Source organism: Numenius arquata, chromosome 3 (genome assembly GCF_964106895.1).
Source record: "Numenius arquata chromosome 3, bNumArq3.hap1.1, whole genome shotgun sequence".
In the NCBI taxonomy this organism is placed as follows: Eukaryota; Metazoa; Chordata; class Aves; order Charadriiformes; family Scolopacidae; genus Numenius; species Numenius arquata.
The window spans coordinates 53,052,248-53,073,217 of NC_133578.1; the positions used below are offsets into that span (position 1 = coordinate 53,052,248).

General features: G+C 40.2%; 1 protein-coding gene across 1 annotated transcript in view; it reads left to right on the forward strand.

Annotated features, from left to right (window-relative positions):
* Positions 1-419: 419 nt before the first annotated feature.
* Positions 420-20,970, forward strand: part of DPY19L4 (dpy-19 like 4) — a 31,021-nt gene continuing 10,470 nt past the window's right edge. Inside the window, exons 1-15 of the mRNA XM_074145287.1 lie at positions 420-555; positions 4,507-4,614; positions 5,566-5,690; positions 6,395-6,485; positions 8,225-8,346; positions 9,210-9,355; positions 11,120-11,243; positions 11,832-11,966; positions 12,695-12,826; positions 12,916-13,014; positions 14,221-14,294; positions 16,120-16,278; positions 17,987-18,106; positions 19,232-19,352; positions 20,548-20,604. Coding sequence (XP_074001388.1) covers positions 420-555; positions 4,507-4,614; positions 5,566-5,690; positions 6,395-6,485; positions 8,225-8,346; positions 9,210-9,355; positions 11,120-11,243; positions 11,832-11,966; positions 12,695-12,826; positions 12,916-13,014; positions 14,221-14,294; positions 16,120-16,278; positions 17,987-18,106; positions 19,232-19,352; positions 20,548-20,604 — 1,749 coding nt within the window. The remainder of the gene's footprint in view (positions 556-4,506; positions 4,615-5,565; positions 5,691-6,394; positions 6,486-8,224; positions 8,347-9,209; positions 9,356-11,119; positions 11,244-11,831; positions 11,967-12,694; positions 12,827-12,915; positions 13,015-14,220; positions 14,295-16,119; positions 16,279-17,986; positions 18,107-19,231; positions 19,353-20,547; positions 20,605-20,970) is intronic.

Consider the following 20,970-nt stretch of genomic DNA (forward strand, 5'->3'; position numbering starts at 1 on the left):
GGCTTGGAACTCGATGATCTTTAAGTTCCCTTCCAACCCAAACCATTCTATGACTAGGGCCTGGGTGGGCCCCTCTGAAGGGGCACGGTCCCTGTGGAGCCGGGCTGGCGGGCGGGGGCGGAGGGAACTGCACCTCGCTGCCCGTGAGACGTTCATGCGGCGGCTGCGACGGGGGCCGGGCTGACAAGAGGCCGGAGCTTCGCGCCTCCCGGTGCCGGCGGCAGGGGCAGGCCCTCTGCCTTCCCTTCCCCCGCCTGAGGCGCGGCCCCGCCGGCAGCCTGCGCCTCGGTACGCCGCCGCCGCGCTCCGGCCGCCCCCCTCGCTCTGCCGCCACAGTTCCGCCGGAGAAGGCGCCCGACGGCGGGAGCAACAGCGGGGCGGCAGGAAGCGAGGGGCCGCTGCGCTCCGCTCGCCGTGTTATGCGAGAGCGCTCCCGCCCCCGGGGCCGACGAGAGGCGGGCGGCGGCAGGAGCGCGGGCGGGGCGGCGTCCCCCCGGAGAGAACGGCGGGGGGTCCCGGCGGCGGGCGGCGGCCGCAGGCCGGCGATGGAGGAAGGTGAGGGGGTGCGGCGGAGCGTGTGTCACCCTTATCCCCCTCCGCCGCCGCCGCCGGGGCGGGCGGGGCAGCGGGCGGCCCCGTCCCGCTGTACCGTGTGTGAGGGGGCGCGCGCCTAACGGCCGCCCCGGTGGGGCCGCCGCCGCCTCAGGCCGCCGAGCTGAGGGGCGGGGAGGGAGGGAGATCGGTCGGTGCGGTCCCGGCCGGCGCCTGCCGTGCCGGCATGGGGGCCGGGGCCGCGGCCGCTTCCCCTGGCGCAGGTCGGCGGTGGGGCTGCGGCCGGGGCCGGCGATTCTGTGTCGGGGCAGTAACGCGCGTTCCCCCACCAAAGAGGTAAAATGCCCGCCGGCAGGACAAGGGGTCGGCCTCCCCCGGCAGTGCTGGTCCCACGGCGGCGGCCGGTGGCCGTGCCGGCTCGGGCCAGACCCATCCCTCTTCGGGGACCCCCTCGGGCCCCGCTGGCGAGGCCTCCTCATCCCCGCCCGGGGCAGCCCATCGTTTGCAGCACCAAGCGGGAGGAAGCTGGGTGGATGCGGGCCCAGAAACTTGGGGTCTGTTTCTTTTCCCTCACCCGGGGGAGCATCCCTCGGCTCTGGGGATGCCTCCGTGAGTGTGCTTTTTCTCTGGCATCCCTTCCCTTTCCCCATTTGTATGTTTCAGTCTGTCTCGCTCTCTCTTTTCACATTTAGCCCCCCACACAATCGTTTTTCTCCATGTCTCTCTTGTGCTAAGCCCTGTTGTGGGAACTGGGAGATGGCATTCAGTTTTCTTGGGGAAATCAGCGGAAACATGACTGTAAGGCGGCACCCAGAGACACTCAAGAGCAAAACTTGCATGCCCTTCAAGAAGGACAGGGAACTACTGGAGAGAGTTCAGCAGAGGGCTACAAAGATGATCAAGGGAATGGAGCACTCCTCTTATGAGGAAAGGCTGAGAGACCTGGGTCTGTTTAGCCTGGAGAAGAGAAGACAGGGGCGGGGGGGGGGCTCATCAATGCTTATCAATATCTAAAGGGCAGGTGTCAAGAGGATCAGGCCGGACTCTTTTCAGTGGTGCCCAGTGATGGGACAAGGGGCAATAGGCAGAGACCGCAACACAGGAAATTCCCTCTTAGCATGAGGAAAAGCTTCTTTACTTTGAGGGTAACAGAGCACTGGAACAGGCTGCCCAGAGAGGCTGTGGAGTCTCCTTCTCTGGAGATATTCAAAACAGCCTGGATGCGTTCCTGTCCAGCCTGTTCCAGGTGAACCTGCTTTGGCAGGGAGGTTGGACTAGATGATCTCCAAAGGTCTCTTCCTACAAAATCCCTACAATTCTGTGAAAACAAGCATATGTGGTACTGTCCCATGGCATATACCAGCCTCCCAGCTGTTCTCAGCTGGGGTACTTTCTGAGCTGAACATGATTTCTGTGTATTTAGTAGTCTTTGGTTGTTTGTCCTCCACAAATGTGTCCATCTTCTCTTGAATCTGTATACACTCTTCATTTACAGAACATTCTTTGGGTAGGAGTGGTCTCCGTGAAGGTGACGTGCCATGAACTGGTTCCGTTTAGCCTGACTCACTGGGTTTGTTTGATAACTTCTTGTTCCAGTATTAGAAAAGAAGGTGAATCACTGCTCCCTATTCAGCCTGTTTGTGCACTTCACTAGCTTGTAGGCCTCTGGCATGTTTCTTTTGGTCATCCTCTTTTCCAGATTGAGGCATCCTCAGCTTGCTTCCTTGTTCCTTGTATGGGAGCCATTGCACACCTTTGATCATCCTCGTGGCCCTTTTCAGAACGTTTCCCAGCTCAGTCTTATCCTTGTTTAGGTGAGAGGACAAGAATTGCAGACAGTGCTCGATTTGCAGGCGAAAAATGGATTAAACTAGTGGCACATACGAGCAGTGAGTTGTGCTTTTCTGCAATAGATAACACAAAAATAAGTGGAATGCATGTTGTCTGAACAAGAGTTGAAAAAATTGTACTGGGAACTTGGAGCTAAAAAGCAATCTTGAGTGAAAAATTGTTTGCTGGATAGAGAGGTACTGGAGGCTGTGTCATCAGTTCAAGATCCTACATTATTTTCAGTTGTCACTTTGTTTGACTTTCATTTCACCCCATTTAAAGGATTCATAGAAACGGAAACAGCATTTTTCTTGTTTGAGGCAGCTGCAAATGATACAGAAGTAGCATACTTGGATCTTTCTTTGTTACTGCTTTGTGGGGGGAGTCTGATGCACAGTCTTCAAAACCAAGGTGAAGATCATTTGCTGACTGAGATACAGTTGTTTCAGAATTAGAATTTTAAATTGTTCTTTCTTTGGGAGTTTTCTATTACTGCTGCTAACTCTAGACTTTATGTTACACTCCTAATATGGCTCACTTATCTACCAGGAGAGTGAAAGAAATGCCTCCAGTGTTCTCACTGCTGTTGCTTTGGTCATAACTAGAATGCCAATGGCAGACAGTGTCTTTCCAAGCACGTATCTGCCCATTCTGGTGATCTAGGGTATTTTCCTCCCATTTTATTTTGTGTGGTACAATTGATTTTTAATTGCAGTGCACGCGGCATTTGCTTTGCTGATTAACTTCATATACATGACATGAAGAGATACTGGTGTATATTTCATTTTGTATTGACATAATGATAAATGTGATAGTGAACACCCTAAACCTTGTTTTGTTTAATATCTTTCCAGTTCTTGTCGTGTTTAAGAACGTACACGTTTTCTGTTCGTTCCATGAAAAATGTTATCATTGAGATCTTGGTTTGCTCAGAATAATTTATAAAATGCTTTGAAAACCCTGTTAAAACACAAATACAGGTGTCCTGATACAGGCAGACACCACTGTAACAGTTTATTTATGTTACCATCTCTAAGTTTCTAACTTTTAAATCCGATAGTTGGGAGTTAAAAGTAGACTGATTTAGACTTGAAGTAATATCCAGCCAGAGTAATTAAAAGCTTTGTTGTAGAATGTGAAGATTGACACCTCAAGTTTGAAGTTGAATGGCTTTATGAAAGAGCTGGTTTAAGCCCAGAAGAAATCAGTGGCTACAAAATTTTGAGCAATGTTGGGACAGTAGGTCAAACTGGAGAGCTAAAAATTCTGGAGTGTGAATTAACGTTAAACCCTTTCATCACACTTCTAAACTGATATGAATGTTGTGCGGTGTCATTTTTAATATAGTTATTATAACAGACTTTTTGCAATGAATCTTTTTGTATGGAGACTTGTGAACTAGTCTCTTTGCCTTTCAGACTGCAAAATAAATGAGCCAGGGCTTCAAACTTCTGCTGTTTACAGAAAACTTAACAGAAGGCGAAAAAGCCCTCAGTCTTCTGATGTGATCTACATGGCCTAGCAAAATGGGCTTTTTAATTGCATGTTAGACTAAAAATTCATAAATATACTTAGTTCCAGTAAATCTGGAAGCAGGAAAAAAGTGATATTATATTTGCTCTATAAAAGCTTTCACCATATGAATAACAGGCAGTTGCTATTTAAAAGCAATGGACTAGCCCAGTTTTTGTATTACAGTAATGTGCCTAGCACACTTCTATGCTATAGCAGCATAAAACCAGGATGAGAGCAGAATGGAATTGGCACCAATTTCTCCCAGTGTCTGCATTAACTTATCTAAACTACTGCTTTCCTTCATTTGTGTAATAAGTTCATCATGGAATAAACCAGTCAGCTTCCAGTTTGGGTTCTGGGTAATCCCAGAGTATGGCCTCAAGAGAAAACTATTTGATTTTCTAAGGAATAACAGAGGAATTGATTTCTGTATTGTTATATTGTTATTTTAGTTAGGCATATGACATACTTTAATTGAGTCTTTTGTCAAATATATCTGCTGTGGGGTTGAATCAGTAGCAATAACTGGCTGTTACCTGCTGCTGCATGGATTTCTCAGAGTGCAATTTTAGATATTGTGTTGCAATAACTTTAAAAAAATGTCCTCAGGGGCAGCAGACCTGCGACAGAGAAAGAAACAAAACTGCACGGAATCTGACAAAATGGCTCCAGAGGAGAGAAACAAAGAAAACTCAAAGCTGGGAAGATCGCCAAAATGTAAGCTACAGAATTTTTAGCCAACTTCTGATTCTTTTTCATTATTCTTTTACATTTTATGGGAAGATATTTGTAGCACAGTAATTTATAACAGACTTATTTTGAATGTTTAAAAAAAAAAACAGGCACGCACATTAGAATTCTTTAATAATGGCATTTTGTGTATTGCAGAGTAAAATGGTAGTCCTGGATTATTTCAGATTGGCGGGAGGGGGGAGAGAAAGGGGCAGAGGCAAAGGGATTAAGAATCTCACTGTTGTTTGAATACAAATAAATATTTTAATTGCGCCTGGCATGATCTTTTGGTTGGGAAGCTGAAAGGCATGAAGTAATGATACTGCAACACGAACAGACAAAAAGGCCTTACAGCTTTTCAAGAAATGGAACTAAAACCAGGTGTAGTTTTAGGCGAGTGCTCACCAAGCTACCAAAAACATTTATGATAAAAGTGCATACTAATTTGAGGGAGCTACAGGTGAAGTAGACACCCACTGAATGAGTTTGGTAAACTTCGGATTAGTTCCACTTATATTTAAAAACCAAATGGTCTCAGTATTGATGTTAGATGTGGTATTGCCACACCTTTCTGTTAATGACTTTAAGAAGTTTATGGTGTTTTGGGTAAAATCTGGAGTTTGCTCTGTTTATTTGGAAGACACTTTTCCTTCTTGGAATTCATTTGAAAATGAAGCTTACTAGAATGGAGAGAAATTTGAAGTGTAGTGTGAGTATTTTATCTGAAAGTCCTATGAAGCAGTGGTAACAACTGGGAAAGAAAACTCTGCAGGAGAGGAATAACAAACCAGTTTTTGATGTATCTGTGCTGCTGATGGTATGGTAATTCTGATGCCAGTAAGTTTACTTGCTGTTCAGAAATTAATCATATTTAAGGCATACTGTTTGTTTCTAAGTCCTCTGGACTATTTTAGCTTTTTCATTGTCCCTTTCCAGATATGTTAATTCAGCGTTTTGCGAAACTTTTCTTTGGGTGTCTTGCGGCAGTCACTAGCGGAATGATGTATGCTGTGTACCTCTCAACCTATCATGAACGGAAATTCTGGTTTTCCAGCAGGCAGGTAAAGAAAAAAGTTAAACTACTGAAACAAAAGCCAATTATGTCCTTGAAATAAACGCTGATCCATGTCAGGTCAGAACTACTTGCTTGTAGAATCCCATGTCGTTCTAGTCAGGCCTCTGTCTTTGATATAGTATCTTTTTCTTTCTTCCTTTCTTTCCTTCTCTCTCTCTTTCCTTCTCTCTCTCTCTCTTTCCTTCTCTCTCTCTTTGTTTCTCCTACTAACAGTAATCGTGTCTTGTCATGTTTTTCCATGCTCTATCATTCCATCCTTTATGATTGAAATACCTTTCTAAATTTTGGAGAAAAAAACTAAAGCATACTGGGATCGCATAAGCTAAACAACAGGAATGTATGGGGGTTTGTGTTGTTTCGTTTTGGTTTTTTTTTTTTAAGATCTGTGTTACTTAGTGAAGTATGGAAGTTGAATGAAATTCAGGTTAGTGAACGTGAAAGGATCCCATGGATCTTGTGCTGCCTTATGATGTGGATTTGAGTTGCTCTAATTCTAAGCATGTTTGCTAAGTTATGGAGAGCATTATATACCTGACAGAGGTGCTGTGAAGATTGATGTTTTGAGGAATACTTTGAAGATGTACAGTGGAGTCATAACTATGTGCTGTATTACAAAACCAGTCTATCTGAAAATATATAGTCTTGTATGGGAAGAGATTGCAGGAGGTGAATATATTTTTTTTTTCCTAGGAACTTGAACGAGAAATTACATTTCAGGGTGACAGTGCCATTTATTACTCATTCTATAAAGAACTGCTAAAGGCTCCTTCCTTTGAAAGAGGTACAAAACCCGTTTGTTTTATTAACCTTGAAAAGTCCTGTTCCTTTTGGAGACAGTAAAAAAAGTCCTGCGGACTGGGGAGACTGATTTTATAATCTTCTATATGTTTCTCAGATTAACTAAAAACTGCATGTTGACCTAACTTTTCAGTGCCTTTTAAAAAACAATATTCAACTATCTTGTATTCCATCAGATTGCCTTTAATCAATACTCTGGGATAGGATTAATATTACTTTCATATTGCCCCATATGGAAGTTATCATTAGGTTTGCCTATGCTACATAGGGGATTTTTTGCCATGTAATTGATCTTTAATTTGGGAATGGGGGATGGAAACAACTGATTTCCATAGTCTGTCAGAAGATGGTACGGTTTCTGTCAAGAGTTGATCTGCTCAATCCTGTCCCTGCCAGAGGTTTCTACTCCTGTCAGCTATGATGAGTAGATGTTAATGAGCACTGAGTGATGGGGACAGAAACCAACAGGAAGGAGAACAGCCTGGGTGGAAGTGGTCCCTTTGTACTTCTGCTCTTTATCCTGCACTATCTCTGGAACTCACTGGCTCCAAGTCCCTAAACCAGCAGAAAACTAAAGCAGTGAAAAGAAGATGGAACACGCTTGTGCCACTTTAGTGAGTTCAGAAGGCCACCTGGGCTAGCATGGGGAAGATGCGAGAACTCCAGGAGAGAAGAGGGAGTGAACAACCCTATCTCACAGCGGTCAGCAGTTGAATTAGTTCAGTCCCCTCATGAAACCTCATCCGAAGCCAGTTAAACTTTGTAGGTATAGTTTTATTGTTTGAACAGTTTCCCAGTTGATGTGTAGCTCATCAGCAATATATAATAGGTCTTTGATGCAGTCAGTTCCTCATTATCTCTGGGGAGATTGCCCATGTGGATAGATGGACTGCCTCATTCAGGCATGCTGCCTCTGAAAACAGACAGACTCAGGTGTCTACTAGGTATTATGGGGGCACCCAGTTTTCAAAGGTGTATCATAGCTGTGCTGAACCCAGTTGTAAGTCCTGCAAGCCCTGGTTCAGCCTGCAGAGAACCAGCTGCAGACCACACACCAAGATATACTCAGAGCTGAAAGGACAAATCTTGTTTGGCTCTTGGTTTTCGTTCTTTTTTTCCTTCTCTAATTTTGATTATTTTTCCTCTTCCCTTTGTTGTCCTAAGTAATGATGTCAGTTTTTAATTATAGTATCTCAGAATGTTGTATCCTTCAAGTATGCCAGCTTCAATTTCGTCTCAATCGCATACAAAGGCATATTGTGTTAAGTGAGTGATTCTTAGAAGTCTCAGAAATGCAGGGCTGAAAAAGATGACAAGGCCATCATACCTGACCTCTTTGTGGAGACAGGTTTAATACATCCTACTCATCCCTGTTAGATCTTTGTCTCACTTCTTAAGAACCTCCTGTGAAGGTGATGTGTGGGTAGCCCATTCTAGGGCTGCATCAGTGTGTTACTGAAAAAACTATGCTTCAGCCGGTTAGTTTTGGGCCTTCTATTTAAAGGGTAGATCAAAAAATGGTAATAACTTTGTTGCTAAGTCAGTAGGGTAGAATGGCATCTAGCACAGAGATTTCTCCTTCCTTTAATATTAGGAGTGGTGAATCGGTTACTAGCTTTAATGATCAAATCTGTTTCCCCCTACTTTTGAGTACACTTTCATCTCTTTTAAGAACAGCAGTAATAACTGATTCCAAGAATAATGTATTTTTTTTGTCTATAGGTGTTTATGAGTTGACACACAACAATAAGACAGTATCACTGAAGACAATAAATGCTGTCCAGCAAATGACTTTGTACCCAGAGCTGATTGCCAGTGTTTTATATCAAGCATCTGGTAGCGAAGTATGTGCTTTTCTCCTACTTTCTGTGCTTTCATTATGGTTGTGCATGTATGTGTGTGAGACTTTCTATGTTGTGTACAATAAATACATGCAATTTTTGTTGAATGAATTGAGCTAAGCCTCTCACCAGGTTCAGGTTCTCCTCATTTCTGGTCAGTCTCTGGTGTAAGATTTTGGGGGTTTATATGCACTAAACTTTTCTGTCTGTTATTCTTTACATCTACAAACTGTGTAGAAATGTGGAGAGCATCTGTGCTATCCATTAAAAACAGGAAAGTTAACTCCTTCAGAGTACAGAAGTCTGTCATAGTGGTAACTGTCTCTACCCATTCCCATACAGATAAAAGGGAAAACCACTTTTGTAGATAAAGCTTTTGTCTCTTTCTGCTCTACTTGGGCTTTGTTCTGCTTACGCTGCATACTTGTATCCTCTCTCATTTATCTTTTTTTATTATTATTTATTTATTTTGTATATACTTCTCTGTGTTTGGAACTGTTTTTGCCACATCTTTACTTCTCTAGGTTCCTGCCCAAAATAATTTCTTCCAGTAGTCCTGTGAACTTTATATCTCGCTGCAGTATAGATTTATTAGATCTGACGCATATGATGTTCATGCTAAAGCCAATACAAAATTCATGGCACTAGCCAGCTGAGTCCTGAAATGTGCTCTTAATTCACACTGCTTTGTTTTCACTAAGCCCAAAATAAAAGCATGCTCCATACTTTTGTAGAATACGGGCTGTCTCTTACCTGTTTGTAAAGCACCTAGCACACTGTTAGCAGTATGCAAATAGTAAATAGGAAACATTTCCAGCTTCAGCTCAGTTGCCGCTATGTCTCTTCGTTTTTATTTGTAATTTCAGGAAGTTATTGAACCAGTGTATTTCTACATTGGTATAGTTTTTGGACTGCAGGGAATTTATGTGACTGCATTGTTTGTAACCAGTTGGGTTATGAGTGGGACTTGGCTGGCAGGAATGCTGACTGTAGCATGGTTCATTATTAACAGGTAAGAAAAACATCTTTATACAATCTAGTTTGTCAATAAGGCATTTTAAAATATTAGAGCAGACTGAAATGCTTTCTATTAAACTTTGTGTTCTCATTGTGAGAGCAAGCTCTTGCAGAGATGCACTGATTCTCATGATGCTTTTATTAATGGAAAGGCCTCCTGTTGTCCAAACCATCCACGCTGCCAGTTGAACTGACCTTATGTACATATGTGAATACAGGAGTATTCTCACACAATGCCATTTTGCAAAAACATTCCTCAGAAGATTTTGGTTTTGTGCTGATAAAGAATGAAAACAAGTTTTCAAAGTTGCTGTAAAACAGAATTGCTCTCTGTGGCCAGCTCTAAATATTGTCGTGGTTGTTCTGTTGCTTAGAAGGAAATGACCAAGTGCATTTTTCTTGTAAAGAGTCTTTGATATTTTTTTAATCTGCTTTTTGTAATGGGTCTTCGTGCAAAGTGGAATCTTCTTAGATGATTCTGATTTCAAGATTTTTTTTTTATTTTAAAATGTTTCACAATTATAGGGAGCCTCATTAGGGCAATGAGAACTTGTGTTCAGGTTCTTGGTTTGTCACCAAGTAGCTCTGGGGCTTTCTATGAACTTGAGAGCACTTGAAAGAAAAGAGCTATGGAGGAGCAAAATGTTAGAGATATACCTTTCAAGTTGAACTGTTGGGAAGCGTCTTTTAGGAGTGTGAAGTCGTCATGACCAAATCTGTGATTAGTAGCTAAAAATACTGTTCATCAAACTTTTGTGAACAGTGGAAAGTAGGGGATATGGTGAATAAATCTGTATTTTTTTCAACAGCAAAGAAGATTAAATGCTGTTAACAAATTGAAAGGTCCAGTAGTTAAAAAAGCTCCAAATACGCCTCTGTAAGAGGCTTCAGAGGTAAAAATGAAAGGTGACGCTTTCAAATATCCAAATGATAAAGGAGCTAGAGGCTCCTTTTTAAAAGCATAGTAGACACAAAGAAGACTATGTACCTCTGAAACTGATGCTTTTGATCACATTTGAAAGTGTGACTTGTGCTTCTAAGTCACTTTAGCACTTTTTAAAACTTTCTCCTACAGCTCTAATTGTGCAGATACTGTCAAGTCATTCCATGAGAAGACCCTGCTGCTGTTCTGGCCCATGCTCCCCATCCGTCTTTAATCTCTTGTTTTGCTGGGCAGAATTTGCCCTGTAGACAGAGTACCTGCCGGTGCTGCTGCTAAGAGGGAGCACTACTTTGGATTCTAAGTATGTTGTGCTCGAACACCTAAATGACTTATTTAAAACATACTGTATGATAACTGAAAGGAGCCTTTTCTCTCAGCTATGAGCTGATTTTCATTGCAATGTGAAAAGCTGCTGTTATGGCAGCAGTCCCCTGCCTATGGACATAGGACCATTTAGCACTGCTCGTGGCCAAAGAAGGCCCCGTTGTCGCGGTGCAGGTTGGCAGAAGCAGCGTGTGATGTGTCCAGCTTGCACAGTGTTGTGGTGGGTCAGAAAAGGCTGGAGGCAGATCCTTTTTGACTTCAGTCCTATAAGTGCCACCTAGTAAGAAGAATAAATGAGTAAAGATTGGACTTCCATGCTGATATTAAGTCGTGACCTGTATCAGCGGTGAAATTGTGTCAGTATTACTTCACACTCAATACAGGAATAGTTTGCTTGCAAGGCCACGCTGCAAGAAGTGACATTTAGCCTTTCCTTGGTATTTTTGTTCAGTAAATCTTTTAATAATTTTGTTTGTCTGTACTTTATTCTAGGACAGATACAACAAGAATTGATTACTCCATACCATCAAGGGAAAATTGGGCTTTGCCATATTTTGCATGTCAAGTAGCAGCTCTCACAGGCTATTTAAAAAAAAACCTAAATTGTTCTGCTGAGGTAAAGCAAAATTAATTTCTTAATAAAGAGTTGCTGGTAGAACTGTGCTCTGGAGTAGTTACCTCTGTCACTATTGCCATACAATGCAGAAAACAGCAGTAGTTTTGTTTGTTCTTTTCAAATCAGCCACTTGGATTTCACCTAGGCATGTGTGGTTTTTGCTAAGCCACTCGTGCCCTGCCCTGTTATGCCACCGTCAGGGTTCAGAAAGAACAATCATAATGGTAAAGCTCAATGGTAATGAGCTGTGTGCTGTGTTTTTAAAATTAACTGATGCAGAATTTTTCTCACTGTGTAAACTGTTTTGTTGCTCTTCCTGTTGCTCCGAGAAGATGGTGGTAACTTCCTTTCCCTGTCTCTCTGTCAAAGATGTTTCTTCTGATTGGCTTTAAATGTTTTTGAATGTTTCGGTAATTACTTTCTTCCATCTGAGAACATGTTAAATATGTCTGAATTCAGTATTTTAATTATTTCCTAAATAATAATTAATTTCCATAGTTTCTGTTTTAATGACCTCTCAGTTATTTAGTGACAGAGTTGCATAGGTATGAAATTAATGCTTTTTTTTGTTTTTCTTCTTGTCTCTAGAAATTTTGTTACCTTTTGGTGAGTGCTTCAACATACACCTTCATGATGATGTGGGAATACAGTCATTATCTCCTGTTTGTCCAGGCTGTTTCTCTTTTTCTGCTAGACAGCTTTGCCCTGGCACAGACAGAGAAGGTATTAGAACTCTTCAGCCTACTGATAGTTGGCATCTTAAATACAGCCTCAGGGGTGGCTGCCATACATACTGCTCAGGAGCTCCAAAGGGCACAGACTGAGTGATGACTTGAGCGTCTTGCAGCCTGGGTCCAGCTGAAGTGCACGTCATGTCTGTAGCAAGAGTAAAATGGCTTTAAATTCACTCTCTTTTGGACTACTGTGTTTGGGACAGCTTTCCTAACAAAAGGGTCAGAAGCTAAACAAAGCTTCTGAGACCTGAAACATCCTTGGAGAGCTGAAAGAGTGATGAATGATATTCAGTCATGCATCCTTTTTGGCCTAACTGCCTCTTCTTTTCCTTTCCCTATTCACAGTGGGATGAGGCTGACCAGAAAACTGCTCTGTTGGCTCTGTGCACTTAAGGGGCTCACTTTCACCCTGAATGGCCTGCCCTGTACTGATTTAGCCAACGAATAGACTAGACAGATGCTGAAGACCAATTGATTTTTCAGTACCAGAAAGTATTTGAATTTATTCTGCAAAATGGTTCTGGACCAGGACCGTTTTGATGGGAAATGCTTTCCAGAGCTAAACAGTACGCTGATAGGTTTCATGAGGTGGAGGGCAGAGATCCATTAATCCCCTGATTAACAGAGGAATGGAGTGAGCTATCTACTGCTCTAAAAAGCAAGTCGTATATCCGCTGTAATCTTACATTATTGTATTTTATTTTGTTTCTTCAACAGGTGCATGAAGTATACAAAATCTACTTGTTTTCTCTCTTCTTGGGGTACCTTTTGCAGTTTGAAAATTCAGCCTTACTAGTGTCACCATTACTGAGTCTAGTAGCAGCTTTAATGCTCTCTAAATGCCTTCAGGTAACTAGACTCTCCTCTAACTCTGAGTGTAGTTTTTATTATTTAAACTGAACTCCAAATGATACGGAATTCTTAAAATATTTTTGCAGATGAATATGAAAGAAGGTACATTTCTGTCAAGATTGCTGAAAATAATGTACATCTATTTGGTACTTACAATAACAGTGACACTAAACTTCTTACTAAAGGTAAGATTCCTCTGTAAAAACTGATTTTAATTGTCAAAATCTAAATGGAAAGTTGCCGATGTATCTTGGAAAAATCTTTTGAAGTGTTGCTTACTGATCTGAGAGTTCATAGCGAATTGTAGTACTAAAAATTGAGTCATTTTGTTTCTCTATAAAAAGTGTTTAACAGATGAAGCAGCTGATTTTTGTTGGGGTTTTGGTCTTTTGGTTTGAGGTTAAAGCATAGTATAGAAATACTCTTTAAATCGCACTTTAGCTATTTCATAAATGTGTTTTTTGTTAGAATTTGGATGGCCTCTGCAAATTGGTTGAATATTAAAACAATATTATTGTGCATGGAGAAGACCTAGTAGCCAGGAACAGGTATGAGTAGTTTCAGGGTAGATATTAATTTTCAATTAAATTTCAATGAGAATGTGGGAACAGAGACCTTCGCTTAGTGTAGGAGTCATCTAGGAGTTGAGATTACACAATGGGATTTTAGGCTGACTTTGTATTTTGATTAGCAACTCCCTCTTGCTGGTTCTAATCTTTTACATAATTTATTATGCTTTTCCTCTATGTCTCAAACTCACCCTGGCTGTGTTAATTAACAGTGTCGACTTAAAAATAAAGAAACTAGTGAACCCTAAAAAGTTTGAGAATGCTCAGATTGGATTTTTTTCTTGTGCCATTCAGCCTGGCTAGCCTTGCTGTATCTCCATGAAAGCAAAACTTAGCCTTGAAAAACATGAGTTAAATTATGTAGATAGTACACAGAACTTTTGGCTGCTCAAACAACTTATGTGAAGATTAGAAATGCTCATAACTTTTGCTAGGCTGCAGTTCTATTGTTTAGTGGAGCCAAACACAGTGTTCGTTGGCTTGCTTGGGGGTAAGTTATGTCCATTTTTCATGATCCTTTTTGCACTGGTTGGTAGTCTTTTGACAGCTTATTGATAGCTTTTCACTTGCCCTCCTGTTGGGGTACATGAATGAAATGAAGGGAATGGTATTCTCAGGGAAACTCTAAAGATAGATTTATGTAAGTGAAGATTTACAACACCACACCGGTACCGTAATTGGCACACTTAATCCAATTTGTTAGTTTTAACTAAGTCTTGAATAGTTGATTGTTCCCTGCCATTTTGTAATCTGAATGAAATGACTACATGAAAGCTGCTTCCAACACTGGATAAGATTTTTCTCTGCTAAATTAATTTTCAGATGTTTGTTCCTCATAAAGAAAATGAGCATTTGCTGAAGTTCATTGAAGTAAAACTTGGCTTAAACACAACTAAGTAAGTTTTTAAACTCTTTACACCTTCTAAAATATCCGAACTTCTGAAACTGCTCTAAGAAGTATAAAATTTCAGTGGCTTGTGAGAATTTTATAGGGGAGTTAGGGAAACAGTGTTTCTATTTGTCGCCTGGTTTAAAGATTGAATTTAAAAAAAGATTCATATACAGAATTTACTGAGGATTTTGAGGTTTCCAAGGCACCTCAATATTTTTCATGCTGTGGGGTGAAAGCATTTCATAGATTTTTCCTTTCTTTTGATGTTGATGAGCAAAACCTTTCTGTACCATGTCTAGTGTTTCTAATAAGACATGAAAGCAAAGATAATAGGGTAAAGGTGGTGGTACTAACTTTTTATAGCCTGGAAAAGAAAGGACTCTGAAAAGAGTCATGAATTATCGATACTATCTCAAAACTGGGTTGGGTTGTGGGGTTTTATTTTTAGTTTTGTAAGAATAACAGCCCCAAAATACCCTCTGTATGTTTTGGAAGAAATTAGGACAAGGGACAACTTAAAAGTCAGAGGGAATTGTTGGGAATTGGTGCTTGCATCTGTAAAAGAGTTGAGTGTTGGTCTACAAGAAGAAGACATCACGGCTACAGATTTTCTGGAAAACTTCAAAATGGAGTACTGGTAAGGACTAAGACGCCTTCTGGACCCAAGCCAAGGCTTGCAATTCTGTGCGGGAATTGAGACTCTCTCCTGGGAACTGCATCTCTCTTACCAAACTGCTTCACAACCTTTCAGGGGAAGAAGTGGAAAATGACATCACACAGAACTGAAATTGTTGGGGAATTTTTAGAAGATAAGATGTAATGACATTGACTAAAATGCATTGCTTAACACACATACATACATGTTCTTAAGTGTTTTGCAAGAAAAGAAAGGACTGACTGCTTCTGGTCAGGATTTCAGTTTATTCAGCTACCAGGTATTATGGATTTTATTTTTTTCTCCCGGGGACTTGCTACATGTTACTTTCCAGGATGTCAAACTCTGCAATGAAGCCAGTGATTGAGACAAACTGAGTGCAACTACGCCTAGAAAATTGTGTAACTGTGGGCTGGAATTATGGTGTGCAGCACAAGAGCTTCAAGATCTGTCTTTTAAGGCCAGTTTGGACATGCCCAGCTGTTAATCTTTGAACTGATTCTGTCTAATTGAAAGTGGTTCAGTTCTCTGGTCTTCCCTTGGGGAAAAAGAAAAAGAAAAGAGGGAGGAAAGCAAAACAAAATAAGACAAGAATGCATTCACAGCATCACATGTTGCACCAATTCCAGTTGAGAATACACAATGGTAGTGCTTCTTGGCAGAGTATATAACCTTTCTGCTCATTAATTGAGAAAGAAGAATGATCGAGTGAGTTCGGCTACAGAACTAGAATTTCAGCATTAAGGATTCTATTCTTGGCAGTGCCTTGGGCTTGATTGTGATCTCAGATGACCACTTTCCCTTCTTCATCTCCCCATTTGGAATGAGGACAAGCATACCTTCTTGCATCAATATCTCTAAAATCTTAATCCACTGTGACAAGGAAATGCTTTGTGGTTCCCGTAATGGAGTTGTATGGGAGGTTGGGGTTTTGTGATAAAAAAGGGTTGTAGTCTGGTCTCTTCAGATCACAGATTCTTTTTTGGAAGATAAGCTTTTACTCTAAAAGAGGATTCGCAAAGTGGTCTCAAATGATAAAAGCATAACTTCTCAAAGATTAATTTCAAATAGTTTCCTATGACACGAATAGGTTAAACTGATGTTGTGTGCTGGGTTTTTTTTTTCTAATCTGTGGGGTATTATTGTTTTTAATGGCATGTTTTTGCCTTACTAGGAATTTTACAATGAATTGGCTCCTTTGTCAAGAATCTCTTCAGGCACCCTCCCAAGACTTTTTTTTGCGACTAACACAGTCATCACTGTTGCCTTTCTATATCTTAGTATTAATTATCTGCCTTTTTTCTGTAACTCAGGTCATTTTTAGGAGAATTTGGTAAGTAACTTATTTATACTGAAAAATAAGAAGTTAAAAATAAGAGGTTCATGTATGTCTAAGGGAATGGTCATGATGTTTGTTGCTAAACAAAATTTGTTGCACCATTGAGCTTGCAGGGTGTGAGTGCCAGGGAAAAGGCCCACCAGAGGCTCCTAAAGAAAGTCCTTTAGTGACAAGCTTCTTGAGCATCCCCCCCACTCAGGACAGGGAGTAGTCATTGGTTTGTTTCCCCATAGGTGCAACTCCTGCAGAGCTCTGGCTAATGTTTTGTGAGATGTTTATGGCTCTTGCCATTGCCAGGGAGAAAGATATTTTGTCTATTTTCCCCTTCCAACAGCAAAGTTACCTGAGTGTTGGTAGAGAATTTGTTTCCCTGTTTTGAGTTTGGTGCGGTTTTGTTTGGTTTTTTTTTTCAAGTTGATATACTGTGAAGGATGAGATGGGTGGATGGGTGGAGTTGAGAGGATTTCAGATTTCTAATGCTTCGCTGTTTTTTGGGGTTTTTTAAAACTCTTGTTTACTGTGATAAGGTCCATCAGCCTTTGCTGCTCAGAACAGAGCTGAAGTAAAACTCACTCAGTTATTTTTAGTTTCTCAGTGATTCACAGTTCCCTTGAGAGAACGGCTAGTGGAGCTCTCTGTTTACAGACTAAGAATAGCAGCACTGTAGATCCTGGCGTAACTTGTCTTGGAAACTCAATGGCTAGGAAATTATCTCTTCCTGGTAGAAGATGAATGGTGTAACTGCTCTGGTATTAGGGCAAATTTCTTGTTTGTTTGCAGCAAAAATCAATAGATTTTTTTCGAGGACCACGACTTCTAATAGATAAAGATTATACTGCTATAAATAAAAATGTTTGTCAGGTTGGGTGTGTGATACTATATTTAAAACAATGAAATCAACTTCCGAATTTTTTGCTAGTGGTTGAAATAGCTATTTCAGTGACTCCAGTATGTCCAAAACCTTTTTAAAGGAAAGCTTAAAATAAACCTTCTCCCCTCAATTTTTTTTTTTTTTTTTTTAAATTTTGAAGCAGTTAATAATCTCAAATATTTTCCATTTGTTGTGAGGAAACTTCGTATAAAATTGTAACCTGAAATCACATCATGGCAGAGTGAAATGTTATCTGTTGTGTGCCTTGCTATCTCATTTGTACAAAGACGTTTGTTGTAAGATTTTGGTTATGATTTTTATTTATAATGTATTACTAGAATTTATAATAATGTGACTAAAACCTGTTTTTGTTATCTTTGTCATAAAAGGGTGTACACATTCGATACATGATTATCATTGTACAGATTGCATAATTCTTTGCCAAGCTAATGATATGAAGAAACTTACTTAGAACGCATGCTTACGGTATTCTTCATGTCAATGTTTGCAGAGTGTGCATGCTCTTAAATTAGACTGTCTCTTGTTGCTGAATTACCTTAAAATAGGATTTACGGTCATAGGCAGTGATCCCATTGTATTAATTCACAGCCATTGCTCCAGAGAGGTTACAGTCCGAAACAAGGGACAGCGGGTACTGATAGATCATTGATGAAGTACAAGAACCAAATAAGCAGTGCAACAATACTGTATGATATGACACGGAATGATCTCAGTATACTGCTGACTTAACAGTCATAAAAGTCTTTTTATTGGCACCTTTGCCTGAGATAATGTCTGAATTAAGTGATGTCTCATTTTCTCCAACTGCAGTGGTGAACCACTGAAAGAGACAGTTAAACTTGAGGATGGTCGAATTGGAGAGAGGCCAGAAATAGTTTATCATGTAATTCACACAATTTTACTTGGTTGTCTAGCGATGTGTTTGGAAGGGTAAGTCTGATTTTGATGTATCTCTTTTGAAAGCAACAGAGAGTTCTTAACTGGACGTGATACACCGCTCACCCCTTTGAAATTCACCCCTTTTCAGAAATGTATTTGGCTTACAGCAGTTAGTAGGGGAGAGAGCAAAGATCACTTTGACTATAAATTGGATACAGGTATATGATGAATTGTGCTTGGTCTCTTTAATGTTTTTTCCAAGCCTTAATGCAGCCAAAATGTGAGACACTAATTGAAGCAAATTTTTATCACTTTCTTTATGATATTTAAGTGTAATTTAAGTGTGCTGTAATTCTTTTGATATTGTATTCTACAAGATCTTGTGTAGTGTTTTGATGAACAGTGTATGTTCTGGAATGTTGGGCCGTGGAATATTTCTTATCCATCTTCTTGTGTCTAGGCTAGCATGAAGTATACCTTTGCTTGGCATGTTAAAGCAGTAGCAAAACTATTTTCAAAGGTATTGTGTTAGTCCTTAAAGCCACAGAAGCTAATAATGTTTGGAAGATGTTATTGTTCTAATCTTGGCTCTCAGCTAAATCAGCTTGAAGGTGACAGACTTGTGTTTGTGTTATGCTCATCCTCCTAAAATCTGAATATATTCACAAATTCTTAAAGCGGGCAGACTTGTGTTACCATGTAGTTGTCTTAACTTGACTAGTCTATCCTTAAGAGGCAGACAATACCAGCAAATCGTAAATTGTGTATTAAATATTTTCCTTTCCTTTCTTCAGGAACTCCCTTATAGTACAGTGTTTGTACAGCTTTGCTGAATAGCTGCTTTTTATCCTTGCTTGGCTGGAAAACCGCAACAGCCAAGTGACTTTACTAGTCTCTTTGTTTTCCTTTCATCCTCCCCTGAACTCTGTGAAGGATTTTGTCATCTTTGACCTTGGATCTTGCTCCTACATCTTGCAGCAGATAATCAGGTGCCTGCTCTTCTGCTAGAGATTTCCTTGGTTTACCCTTCAGTGCCATCAAATTTATCTCAGATTGCTTGAACATCCAAGACTGTGTTTGACATATGAAAAAAAATCTGAATGTTTTTAATAAATAGCTTGAATACATACAGAGGCATGTGCAGAGTCCCAACTAAGTTATTGCAATGTTTTTCAGAACAAAATATCTATGGACGCCTTATGTTTGCATGCTTGCTGCATTTGGTGTGTGCTCTCCCGAACTTTGGATGACGCTTTTCAAGTGGCTTCGACTGAAAGCTGTGCACCCGATACTGCTGGTGAGTTGCTGTTGCAAATGTCTTGGGAATTACAGCTAGCAAGCATATAACTTTTGAAACATCAACTACCTAAGACCTATAGAAGAACCTGTTAAAAAAGCGTGTAGTTCTGGGTTCAGTGGATCTCATATAGTCTGCTTTTTCTGTGCCTTTCATTCTTAATATCACGCTTTCACACGTTCTCTGGTACCTGGTGATAAAGTTGTGTTCACGCTACAGCCTTTCCTCATAAGAAGCAGGGCTGTCTTTATCTCTCTTTTACTCATCTGTTTAATTTCTTTTAACAGATCTTTGAGACCTCAAGCTTTCTGTCATTGTGCAGTTTTTAGCAACTTCGTGCATTTTTTTAATTAATAAAATAAGGACATTTTATTAATAAGGACAATAAGGATATTATTTTTTAATAATAAAATAAGGATAGGATATTACTTACCTTGATTTCAAGAGACTGGTAGGAATAAATATTTTATACTTAAACAGAGATTCACTGTGTCACATGTGAAAATGCCATGAACTGTTACGTCAGAAACATTGACAGTGTTCTTCCAGTCAAGGGGTGATAATATGTTCATGTACGTGGTGAACATGTTCCTTTATATACCTCCTGCTTTCTGCTATATAGACCTGCTTTTTTACTGTTAACGCAGTAGATGTATTAATAGCTTATTATCAAGAGAACGCCTTGTGTGCATTCCTTACCGAATGTTTCCCGTGCTGCAGCAAAGCAAAAATGGTATCAGCTAGAATGGTGGTGTGCTGAAAAATGGGTTTCTGGGTTTTGCATGTCAGTAGTGTTAATCTGAACAAAAGCATCATCAAGATCAAAGGTTTGAAATGCTTGTTTCATACTTTTCTCTCTTTCTCAAGATTATATCATTGTGATTGTATGCGAGGTGTTTACTTTTCTTCTGTTCCCTACATCATGAGCACATTGCATCATTGTTATTTTGAGTGGTAATTAACCATCCCTAATATTGATGGTAAAGTTATCATAGGTCAAATAAGTTCTTCCATGCTAAATTAGGCAAATTCTTGTTTGTGGAGAGTTTTTGCCTGGTAGAAAACTGCAAAGTTTTACCTACTGTTACTCTAAGGTTTCAGGCACAAATGTAGCCTACTGTATGAACAGAATCAACAGACAGTCCAAAGTTGGAGAATGGTCCATAATCCATTTCTTCTAACATGTATTTTCTAGGCTCTTATTCTGAGTATGGCAGTTCCCACAATAATTGGATTCAGCTTGTGGAAAGAGGTAAGAAAAGTACCTTTCATGAAAAGCACATTTTGGTTTTTTGTTTTGTATGTATGCGCAATATGAGTCAACATGATGGGCAAGTATAATGAAATACATTTGGTGAAATTAAATATATATAATGAAATAAAAGCTGTCATCCACTGAAAATATGTTTGGGTTCTTTTTTTTTAAACAAAACTTTACATTTTTCAGTATGAGGTATTTGACAATATAATCTGTTGACGATCGCTTGTTGTGATTAAGAAGTATTTAAATTTAAATGAAGACTTTATAATAATCAGCTTTTATGCTTTGGATATATAACTGTGACTCAAAAAAGAAAATACTGACAAATAAAAACTTGGGATATTGAAAACTGTGTTG